The sequence below is a fragment of the Urocitellus parryii genome, chromosome 7, assembly GCF_045843805.1.
Source record: "Urocitellus parryii isolate mUroPar1 chromosome 7, mUroPar1.hap1, whole genome shotgun sequence".
Taxonomy (NCBI): Eukaryota; Metazoa; Chordata; class Mammalia; order Rodentia; family Sciuridae; genus Urocitellus; species Urocitellus parryii.
The window spans coordinates 148,777,667-148,790,568 of NC_135537.1; the positions used below are offsets into that span (position 1 = coordinate 148,777,667).

General features: G+C 34.9%; 1 protein-coding gene across 1 annotated transcript in view; it reads right to left on the minus strand.

Moving 5' to 3' along the window:
* The window catches only part of Usp32 (ubiquitin specific peptidase 32), a 171,482-nt gene that overhangs the window by 50,953 nt on the left and 107,627 nt on the right, over positions 1–12,902 (minus strand). Inside the window, exons 12-13 of the mRNA XM_026398002.2 lie at positions 11,086–11,188; positions 4,797–4,989 (exon numbers count right to left, since the gene is read on the minus strand). Of these exons, the coding sequence (XP_026253787.1) occupies positions 4,797–4,989; positions 11,086–11,188 (296 nt within the window). The remainder of the gene's footprint in view (positions 1–4,796; positions 4,990–11,085; positions 11,189–12,902) is intronic.

Here is a 12,902-nt window from a genome sequence, read left to right on the forward strand (position 1 = left end):
CCTCTTTAAAGGTCTGGAAGGAGCTTGGCCAAGAATCCATCTGATCCTGGGTTTTTCTTTTGAATATTTTTATTGTTGTTGTTGTTGTAGATGGACACATATCTTTATTTTACTGATTTATTTTTATGTTGTGCTGAGGAACAAACCCAGTGCCTCACACATTCTAGGCAAGTATTCCAACACTGTGCTACAACTCCAGCCTCCTGGGCTTTTCTTTGTTGAAAGACTTTTAATTGCTACTTTGATCTTATTGCCTGATATTGGCCTGTTTAAGTTTTCTACATCTTTATTATTCAATTTGGTCAGGTCATTTCTTTCTTTCTTTCTTTCTTTTTTTTTTTTTAAAAGATAGAGGGGAGAGAGAGAGAGAGAGAGAGAGAGAGAGAGAGAGAGAGAGAGAGAAAATATGAATTTTTAATATTTATTTTTTAGTTCTCGGCGGACACAACATCTTTGTTTGTATGTGGTGCTGAGGATCGAACCCGGGCCGCACGCATGCCAGGCGAGCGCGCTACCGCTTGAGCCACATCCCCAGCCCCAGGTCAGGTCATTTCTGTCTAGTAATTTGTTAGTATCTTTGAGATTTTCCAGTTTATTGGAGTAAAAACTTTCAAAAATAGTTTCTAATGACCTTCTGGATTTCAGAAGGATCTGTGTGATACCTCCTTTTTCATCTTTAATTTTGCTGGTTTGGGTCTTCTTTTGGTTAGTTTGGCTAAGCATTCATAAACTCTGTTTATCTTTGCAAAGAACCAACTCTTTGTTGCACTAATCCTTTGCATTTTTAAAATTTTCAATTTCACTAATTTTGGCTCTGATATAATTATTAATTATTGTAGAACTTAATTATTAATATTATAAATATACATTTTTTCTCTTTTCTACTTATTTTAGAATGAGTTCTTTTTCTAGCGCCTTGCGGTATAACATTTATTTGAGATTATTTGGGAACTCAATGCTATAATTTTTTTTCTCTTAGCACTACCTTGATACTGTCTCAGAGTTTTGATATGTTACATCTCTTTTCTTATACTGTTTCCAAGAACTTTTTTTATTTCTCCTTTGATTTCTTCTATGATCCATTCTATATTCAAAAGCATATCATTTAATCAAGATGTTAAAAAAGGTTTTGTTCTTATTGATTTCTAATTTCATTCCATTATGATCTGATAGGATGTAAGAAATTATTATTATTTATTGTATTTGCAAAGACTTGCTTTGTGTCCTTAAATATGATTTATTTTAGACAAAGTTCTATGTGCTACTGAGAAGAAAGTAAATTCAGTCACAGAAATAAAATATTCTAGAGATGCCTGTTAGATTCATTTAATAAACAGTATTTTTTTTAGTTCTGAACAATCTTCACTTAGTTAGCTCTGGATAACCTATCTAATGGTGAGGGAGGTATGTTGAAATCACCCAGTATTATTTTAACGTGGCTACTTCGTTCTTAAAAATTGAGAAGGGTTTGTACTATGTACATAGGTGTACTGACATTTGGAGCATTAATATTTACAATCATATCTTGTTTTGGGATAATTGCCTTAATCATTATAAAGTGACATTTTTTGTCTCTTCTGATTAATTTTGGCTTTAAAGTCTACTTTGTCTGATATGAGAAAGCTAGCCCTGCTTGCTTTCTGTCTCCATTTGCACAGCATATTTTTCCCCATCCTTTCACCTTTAGCCTGTGAATGTGTTTGTTCATAAGGTTGCTTGTAAACAACATATGGTAGGGTCTTGTTTTTTGATCCATTCTGCCAATCTATGTTTTTTGATTGGAAAGTTTAGACCATTTACATTCATTCTGTGTTGTCAGAGAGCCTATTTTTATTTCCTGACCTTTTTTAAAAAATTTTTAGTTGTAGATGGATACAATGCTTTTATTTTTTATGTGGTACTATCAGATACAGTGTGCTAGGCAAGCACTCTACCCATGAGCTACAACGCAAGCCCTATTTCTTGACATTTTATTTCTAATACTTCATTTACCCTGATTTTCATTTAACTGACTATATAATTCTAGCGAGAGTCATCCCTGTGTTGGCTCTTAATGAAATATTTCAATTAATATGTTTTATGGTGCAGGCTCTGTGGTTAAAAATTCTTTTTAGTTTCTGCTTATCATGGAAAATTTTAATTTCTTTGTCAATCATGAAGGACAGTTTTGTTAGATATAATATCCTTGGTTGGCACCTGTTTTCTTTTAAGGCTTGGTATACATTATTCCAAGTCCTTCTGGTTTTTAGGGTCTAGGTTGAGAAATCAGTTGAAATTCTTTTTTTTTTTTAAAGAGAGAGAGAGAGAGAATTTTAATATTTTTTTATTTTTTAGTTTTCGGCAGACACAACATCTTTGTTTGTATGTGGTGCTGAGGACCAAACCAGGACCACACGCATGCCAGACAGGCCCGCTACCGCTTGAGTCACATCCCAGCCCCCTCTCTCTCTCTTTTTTTTAATATATATATATTTTTTAGTTGTAGTTGGACACATTACACTTGTTTTATTTATTTATTTATATGTACACTGCTGAAGATTGAACCCAGGGCCTTGCATGTGCTAGGCAAGCGCTCCACCGCTGAGCCACAATCCCAGCCCAAGAATTCAGTTGAAATTCTAATTGACTTACTTCTAAATGAGAGCTACCAGTTTTCTCTTACAGTTTTGAGAATTCTATTCACATTCTGTATATGAGGCATTTTAATTATAATGTGTTTTGGAGAGGATTTTTTTTATCTCGCCTATTTGGAGTTCTAAATGTGTCTTATATTTGGATTTCTATATTGTTCCCAAGATTTGGAAAATTTTCTCATATTATTTCATTGAAAGGTTGTACATTCCTTCAGTTGTGTTATCCCAAATTTCTTGAATCTTTTGGTCATAGTTTCTTAATATCTTTTCTTCATTGTTGACTATTTTCAAGGTTACATAGTTTGGGGCTGGGGATGTGGCTCAAGCGGTAGCGCGCTCGCCTGGCATGCGTGCGGCCCGGGTTCGATCCTCAGCACCACATACCAACAAAGATGTTGTGTCCGTCGAGAACTAAAAAAAATATTAAAAATTCTCTCTCCTCTCTCTTTAAAAAAAAAAAAAAAAAGGTTACATAGTTTGTTTTCAAGGCCTAAGAATCCGTCTTCAAAGTACTTTCATTGATTAGTACTTTCATTTGAATTTTTAACTTGATTTATTGAGTTTTTTATTACAGGATTTCTTTTTAGTTCTTTTTCTGAAGGTTTATTGAAATGATCTTTCATTTCTTGTATTTTTCATTTTTTTATATTACATATGTATTTTTTATGTAAAACTATTGTATTTTTGATTAATTTTTAATTTTATTAGTTTTTATTTGTTCCATATTCATTGGTGCATTATAATTGAACATAATGGTGGTCCTGTATTTTCTAAGTTCATTCCTTCCATGTTCTTTCAGCTCACTGAACTTTTTAACTATAAACTTTCTAACTTCTTTTTCTGACATTTCCTTCATCATAGTGTCAATGGGATCAGGTGTTGAAGTGTTGTGGGCTCTTTGTGGTTGTTTGTTCCCTTGCTTTTTCATACTGTTTGGATGTATTCAAATCTGGTAGAATGATTACCATGTCTACTTTTATGAAGTGACTGTATGGTGAGCTTCTTTTTCTTAAGTGCCCTGCGTTTGGTGAATACCCAGGTATTGATACTTTCACTCAACATGTGTCCTCTACTATTCCCAATATCAGCACCACTTTGAGAGAAGGCACTACTCTGTATTAACTATAATCACTTTGAGCAAAGAGCCATCTACAAATCAACCTTAGGAAAAATAAAAACTTGTTGAAAATGTTTTCCACAGTTCCTCTATTATGGGTGTAAAATTGAAGTAATGTTCTGGAATATGTTGAAAAGTTAGTTATTAAAGACAGTAAGATTACTATTACATTACTTAGGGGGCTGAAAGGGAAGGAGAGAAAAATTGGGCAAAGGAGGACAAAAAAAAAAAAAAAACAAGAAGGGCTTGAATTCAGGGATCCTTTACCACCAAGCTAAATCTCCAGCCCTTTTATTTTGAGACACAGGGTCTCACTAAATTGCTTAGGGACTCATTAAGTTCCTGGTACTATAGGTACACTAGCCACTGTGCCCAGCCCAAATCTAAATTTATTTATTTATTTATTTATTTATTAAGAGAGAGTGAGAGAGGGGGGGAGACAGAGAGAGAATTTTTAAATATTTATTTATTTTTTTCTTTAGTTCACGGCAGACACAATATCTTTGTTTGTATGTGGTGCTGAGGATTGAACCCGGGCTGCACGCACGCTAGGCGAGCGCACTACCGCTTGAGCCACATCCCCAGCCCTCCAAATCTAAATTTATTGACAAAATAAATTTAAAAGCAATATGGAAAGATACGGCTTGATTAATGAAAACTGAAAATATTTTCACATTAAGAGATTAATAAGTATAATACAGAAAAATTTTTATTTGGAAAACTATTAATAGGTTCAAGAATCTTATAATAGAACCCAGTGGTGTGTAAACACTGAATTACATCCCCAGTCCCCCACGTTTTCTTTAAAATTTTCAGACAGGGTCTCATTCAGTTATCCAATTTGGCTTTAACTTATGGTCCTCCTTCCTCTGCCTATTGAGTCACTGAGATTATAGGCATCAGCCACTGCACCAAGCTATAACTACCCATTTTATTCAAAACTTATTTTTGTGAATGGAATCCTAATACCCAGTACTCCACTTACCATACCATTTGCCAAAGTAGGCTTGGTTAAGAACTAACCATGGGAATCAAGTCATATTTACCACTGCCAGCAGTTTCCGAGGCTTCAGATGCAGTAGAAATATTGTCTGAAAATTTCTCTTCTGTGTTATTCACATAACTGAGGTTGCCTCCAATTTTATCTTCACCTTGCTCCACAGAATGTAGTGCTGTTCCGAAGGAAAATTTCCCTCCATTCAGAACAGATGATGGCTCAATTACAACAGGGTTGGCATCCTAACATCATGAAGTCAAGAGATAAAAAAGCAAAATTTAATCATCTAATAACTACATGTCCTACATGTCCTCAGGAAAAAATGAATTACACAGTCATCTATGATTTTATTCTGTTGGATACTTTTTATTTTCCCTGCACAGGGAACTGAAGCTAACATCTCATATATGCTAGGCAAATTACCATTGAACTATATTCCCTGCTATGCTATATGATACTATGCTATTATTTTATGACATGGCCCAGATAATTTGTCCAGGTTGATTTCAAATTTGTAATCCTCCTGTTCCAGCTTTACAAGTAGCTGGAATTACAGGTATGTCCCACCATGTAAGAAGTTCATTCATTTTTATTATTAAAGATTATAAGATCACTGTAGAATAAAATAAAAATAAATATCCTATGTACTCAGATTCCATCATTTAACAATAACTACAGTTGACTTTTTTTTTTTTTTTTTTTTTGATACCAGGGATTGAACTCAGGGGCTCTCACCGACTGAGCCACACCCCCAGCCATATTTTGTATTTTATTTAGAGATAAGTTCTCAATAAATTGCTTGGCGTCTGTCTTTTTTTTTTTTTTAAATATTTATTTATTTGTTTGTTATTGGCAGACACAACATCTTTGTTGGTATGTGGTGCTGAGGATCGAACCCGGGCCGCACGCATGCCAGGCGAGCGCGCTACCGCTGGAGCCACATCCCCAGCCCTTGGCGTCTGTCTTTTGCTGAGGCTGGCTTTGAACTCGAGATCCTTCTGCCTCAGCATCTTGTGTCACTGGGATTATAGGTGAGCGCCATTTAGTTGACATTTTGATGTGGGGTTTTTTTTTTTGGGGGGTTTTGTTTATTACATTTTATTTTTTGGTACCAGGGATTAAACCCAAGGATTCTTAACCATTGAGCCACATCCCAGCCCCTTTTTGAGACAGGGTCTCACTAATTTGCTTATTAGGCCCTTGCTAAATTGTTGAGACCAGCTCTGAACTTGCAATTCTCCTTCTTCAGTCCTCTGTGCTGGCTGAGATTACAGGTTTGTGCCTCCATGCCTGGCATGTTTTCTCTATTTCTTTTCTTATTCTATTTACTTATTTTTGTGATACTAGTGACTGAGCCCAAAGCCCCACACATACTAAGCAAGTGCTTCACCTCTGAGCTATATCACCAGCTCTTTTTATTTTATTTTTCAGATAAGATCTTACTATGCTGCTCCTGCCTTAGCCTCCTGGGTATCTGGGATTACAAGCAATGTGCCACCAAACTCAGTTGTTTTTCTTTATATCTTATGACTAAAAAATATATGTTTGGGGCTGGGGTTGTGGCTCAGTGGTAGAGCACTTGCCTAGCACGTGTGAGGTGCTGGGTTCAGCACCACATAAAAAATGAAATAAAGGTATTGTGTTCAACTAAAAAAAATATTTAAAAAAATGTGTTTGTAGAAGATGAGTGAAGTACTACTTAAGTTATAAAATTTCTTCAGAGCTGACTGCTAAAAGATCCAAAGATTGATAGTATTTATCTGGCTTACAGATTAATGAGGAAAAAACAGCTAAAAAGTGTTGAGCAATGTTTCTCTAATAATATTGGCTAAAATTAGAGAAGTCATAATTGCTATAAAAGAAACAAAAACATAAACTCTGCTATTATTGATATGCTAGGACTTGGAGTTTGTCTTTTAAATTTTATATTTACATAGTAATCTTTTCTTATTTGCAGCACTGGGAATCAAACCCTGAGTCTTGCACATACTAAGCAAGTGCTGTACCTCTGAGCTACATTCCTTGCCCTATTGAACAGTTTTATCTACTATAACTCATGTCAAGAGTTTACTGAAAGCCACTGAATTCTTTTGTACATGCTATTGTCTATCTTCTCAGGTGCCTATGGGATTCTGATGTACTGGTTAATCCTTTTAGTCTTTCTTTCAGCTTCTACACTTCTTGACTTCTAGTGAAATAGCTAACTTTATCCATTCAACTAATCCTATCATTATTTTCCTTAAAAAACCCATCAAATCAATCATGGTTATATACTATAGAATCTTCAAGAAACACTGCCTCTTTTTGACAGAATTGTATGTTTCTGGCTTCTTAGGGATTTTATGTTTTTAAATTAAACATCAACAACAGATTTCATTTTGTTTTTATTGACTTCTAGATCTGAAATTATCTGATATTATCCTAGAAGTCTATGCTTTCAGAAGATAGCTTTCCAGATAAATAAAAGATTCACATATGGTGAGACATTTCCTTGCTTTGAGTCATTGATCCTCAAAGAGTTAAGGGGTACTTTATTGTAACAATTCTATTTTGAGAATTTTATAATTACCTCTGAGTTGTATAAAAAGTTTATGTGTTCCAAAATATTAGTCAGAATTCATCTTTTTTTCTATTCATGATACTCCTTCACATATAAACAATAAATATTAATAATCTTTTCTAAATATTACATATAAATTAATGCTATTTTATTCTCTGGTCTTTAATTATTCTCAAGAAATAAAAGAAGCAGCACAACATGCCTGTAATGGCAGTGAGAGGCTAATGCATGAGGATTTCAAGTTGTGGGCCAGCCTGGGCAACAAAGTAAGACTGGTTTCAGAGGTATAGTACATGGCTGGCTGACTCCATTGCTCTGGGTCCAAGGTGAGGCAGAACATCATGGCAGAAGGGCACGCCAGAGGAAAGCAGTTCATGATTGTGGCAATGAAGAAGCAGAGAAAGCTTAATGATCTTAAATTACTATATTATGTTAATTTTACATTTCGGTATTCTGAAATGCTGGTTTTGGAAAAATTAGGATATATGGGGTAATGGAAAAAGTACTAAGATATACTGAGCTCCACATCTAAATGGGTAAGAAAGTAATTAACTAATATAGCTTTTTATTATAAAACCTAAAGAGAGCCCAGAAGCTTCATTTGGAAACTGAGAGAAGAGAGGTGCTTTAAAGTACATTCTAGTTTTAAAGTTAAGTAAAACTAAACAGTAATATCTGTACATAAATAGTAATAGCTACTCTCTGATAGGTCTCAAAATGACACTCATATATACTATAATGATAACAATTTCAACATTTCTCTTCACTTAAGTGTTTACTTATAAGAAAAAATCTTGGTTCTATAATTGGTAAGATCTCAGGAGCAAAGATACAATTATATATTCAAGTGAATGAATCATAGTCAACCTGAGTTAAACCATATCAAGAAAGGATGCCTTAATTTCCTGCTTCCTTGGTCTGTGATTTTTTTTCATTTTGGCATTTACACATGTAAAACATATTGTCTGCCCTCACAGAAAATTTGTAACTCATATAAGCAAGTATGTCATTCTTTAAAGAGAAAATATAACTAAAGCTAACTGATAACTTAGGTAGACATATGATGCCCAGAGTAAATGCAAGTTTGTTTTTTAAATACTTTTTTTTAGTTGTAGATGGACACAATATCTTTTTATTTATTTATTTTTATGTGGTGCTGAGGATCAAACCCAGTGCCTCACAACTGTGAGGCAGGCACTCCACCACTGAGCTCCACCTCTAGCCCCTAAAGTCAAGTTTTTGACATATTAAAAACTTAATTTTGTTTTAAAGAAGGCAATTTGTCAATGTTGCTATGTGTGGAAAAACAAAATTTAAATCACAAACTAATTACTACAGCTGCTGCTACAACTACTGCTACTTACTACTACCACTACTGACTCTAAAGTTACTTAGGGAAGTGTTTCACATATATTAACTTATTTAATTGACATAACATCCTCATTAATATAGGTTTACTATCATTATTTCATTTATCTATTGATTGATTGATTGATTGGGGGTGCGGGGATAGGACTCAGGGGCACTCGGCCACTGAGGCACATCCACAGCCTTATTTTATATTTATTTAGAGACAGAGTCTCACTGGGTTGCTTAGTTCCTTGAGGTTGCTGAGGCTGGCTTTGAACTCATGATCCTTCTGTCTCAGCCTCCCAAGCTGCTGGGATGGATAACAGGTGTGTGCCAGTGTGCCCCATGGTTTATTATTAACCCCACTCTTCATATGTGGAAATTGAAATAAAGGACAAATTATTTGTTGAAGGTCATATGGAAAGGTACAGGGACAGAACTCCAATACAGAGTGTTCACATTCACAACAATTATCTTATACTTTCTCATAACAGCTAATACTTATTCAGTACTTACTATGTACTGTTTTAATATATTTAATATTAAGTCATTTAATCCTCATAGCATGCTCTGAGGGCAATCACTATTTTACATTCATCTGACAGACGGGGAAAACAAGGCCCAGATGTCATTTTCTAAAAAATGTTACATGCATTTTAGGAAATTATTTTTTATTTAGTAAAGAACATTTTCCTAATATATATCTTCAGAAAGAATTGCTACTACAAAGGAGACCCAATCATTGACTATTTTAATTTTGTCTCTCTCTGGCCTGTTCTTTTCTGAATAATTTTTTTTATTGACTTTTAAAAACTTTGTTCTGCGTAATTCTTTACCTCAGTCTACCTTAAATTGCAGGATTCTAGATCTCAGTGGTAAACATCTTGTGACAGAAATTGAAATTGCCTGCTGAGCATCATCAATTTCTTTGGCCCTGACAAGATTCTGCATAAGCAGACCCAGGATAGTAATAAACCAGACTACAGCCTGACCAAGATTTCTGGCTCTGAAAACACCCTCAACTCTTACCTTTTCTGTTAGCTATTAAATCCCAAAGCTATTATTGACACCATGAAGACAGTACTTAGATCTGTCTCCTACGTGTGGCCATACTTGAGAATAAATTTCTTTCCTGCTTTACCATTAATTTTTCAAATTGTTTTTTTGAGGTCAGGAATCAAGCCTGGTCCATTCATACCCCTCTGCACCCCAGAGCCATGCCTTTCTGTGTGTTGTGGCACTTGCCTATAATCCCAGTAATTTGGGAGGATGAGGCAGGAGGATGCCAAGTTTGAGGACAGTCTCAGCAACTTAGTGAGATACTGCCCCCAAACAAATACATAAAATAAAAAGGGATAGGGATGTAACTCAGTGGTAAAGTGCCTCTGGGTTCAACTCCAAGTACAAAAAAAAAAAAAAAAAAAAGAGAGAGAGGAAGAAAACATACTATAAACATACTATAATACTTGGCAAAATGGAAAAAGAATGAATTAGAATGATAGAGTAGATAATGTAAAAAGTCTCTTTAATTACCAATAGTCTGAAAATGAGCAGTGACAGAAAAGAATATAGGAAAAAATATGAATCAAGTTGTTATAATTTTGGTAACAACTTGGTAAATAACAATAAGCAATCTACCAACTGGTTCTCCACAAATGGAGACATTCAATTCCTGGCATTACTCTTTTTAGTTTTCTAATTCTGAGGGTGTGTGTGTGGGGGGGAGTCTATCTTGAATAAGACTCTAGAAGCTGGGTACAGTTGCATATACCTGTAATCCCAGCTACTCAGGAAGCTGAAGCAGAAGAATTGCAAGTTCAAAGCCAGCCTGGGCAATTTAGTAAGACCCTGCCTTAAAAAAAAAAGAAAAAAAAAAAAGATTCTGGTAGAGTTTAGATTTCTAATGTTATTTCTGAAATGAAATTTCATGAATAAGATATTAACAATTCTTACCCAAGCATCTTCAACTTTTCAATGGAAAAGATTAGTATACATTAGTATACATTAATGAAGAATAGTATACATGATACAGGTTTTCACATTAGTCCTTAAGTTAGATTCCAGATCTTCTACCCTAACAAGATATTCATCTTACTTTGTATCTCAGGACCAAGTTCCTCACAGGTAAAGTATCATCTTCCTCATAGGGATGTTTTGAGAATTAGATGAAATGTGATATGCATGACATATACAGGCATCCCTATGTTCAATGTTATGTTGTTTATAAGGTTGTTGCAAGGGAAGAAATTTGTGTGGAAGCTTAGGTGCAGAGCCCAGCCCATAGCAAACATAGAAGCTATATAATTACTCATTTCCTTTCCCTTCAAACCTTTATGTTGAAATATTATATTACTGGCCAGTAATCACAGAAAGTCTGATGTAGTTGAAAATCTTATGAAAAGGGTAGATAAACAGGAATCTAACTCACGTATTTGACATATTCTTTCCACTGCTGCCACCACTGCATGGAGATGATAAACCAATTGTGTCCTGGCTGCAGACCATACCTGCTTTCTCGTTCTAACCATCCTCTGTACATACAAAAGAAATTCAATACATCAAATGAAGTTGTGTGAAACTGAGAACAATGCCCACAACTTATAAGAATAAATTTTTAAAAAGAAAAACATGAAACAAATGTACCCTAGAGAGTGCCACAATTTCTATTACTGAAATACTGGTTCCACTGATAAGCTAATTTCAATAATCATAGGCCACCACTGAACTTCATCTAAAGAGTTTAATTTACAATAACATAAAATTTATCTGTTTCAAATATACAACTAAGTGATTTTAGTAACGTATTTACAAATGTATGTAACCATTGTTTTCCTCTGGCACTGGAGATTGAACCTAGGGGCACTTTATTACTGAGCCACATGCCCAGCCCTTTTAAAAATTTTATCTTGAGATGGTCTAAGCCACTCAGGCTGGCCTCAAACTTGTAGCAGGGATTTCTAGCATGTGCCACTATACCCTGTCAACTGGTCTTTTTTTGAGGCTGGCTTTGAACTTGCCATCCCTCCTATCTCAGTCTCTAGAATATCAGGGATTACAGGCATGGGCCACCACACCAGCCAACCCATGGTCTTCTAAAATCTAGCCTTTTACTTAACATCATGTTTTGGAGGTTCATCTATGTTGTAGTTTTGTTATTAAGTACTATTTCATTGTAAAAATATACCACATTTAGTGACAGGTGGTGGTTAGCACCTACAGTCCCAGCTACTGGGAAGCTGAGGCAGGAGGATCATTGAAGCTCAGAAGTTCAAGGCCAGTTTAGGCAACATAGCATGACTCCAACTCTCAAATAATGACATGCCATATTTTGTCTATCTACCCAATAGCTGGTGAACACATGAAACTAGTTAACCAATTTCCAACAACATTCCTGTTAGCAATATTATCTATATTCTAATTTCTCTACACCTTTGAGAACATTTGTTATACACAGTCTTTTCTATTATAAATTTTCAAGTAGGTATGAATTATGATTTTTAAAGAAGTATCTATGTTGGAGGTAAAAAAAATCACATAACATGAAATTAATTATTTAAAAGTATATGATTCAGTGATATTTAACACAATGAAATGTTGTTCAACCATCATCTTTATTAAGTATTAAAAGATTTTCATAGACTCCAATTTAACACTCATCCCCATGACCTACTTTCCCCAGCTGAACACCTATCAACCTGCCTTCTGTACCTATGAGTTTACCTTTTTTAGATATTTTACATAAATGGAATAACACAATTTTTGACCTCTTAGTCTGCCTTCTTTTACTTAGCAGGTTTGTGAGATTTATCCATGCTGTAGCATGTAACAGTATTTCATTACTAAATAATAATCCATTGTGTGTGTGGGTGTGTACACACATATACACATATACATAATTTCTTATTTCTCCATTCATCCACTGATTGTCATAGAGAGTGTTTTCACCTTTTTCGCTACTGTGAATAGTGATGCTATCCTATATACATTATATACAAGTATTTGTCTGAGCACCTATTTTTCAAATCTTTTGGGTATAAACCTACAGGTCGAATTTATATAGTTAGAAGCAGAATTACTGTGTTACATGACAATTCTGTGTTGAGGAACCACCAAAGTGTTTTCCACAGTGGTCATACAATTTCACCTTTCCACCAGCATGAGGGTTCCAATTACTCTACATCCTTCTTATCAAAACTTTCATTTTGGGCTGGAGATGTGGCTCAGCGGTAGCGCGCTCGCCTGGCA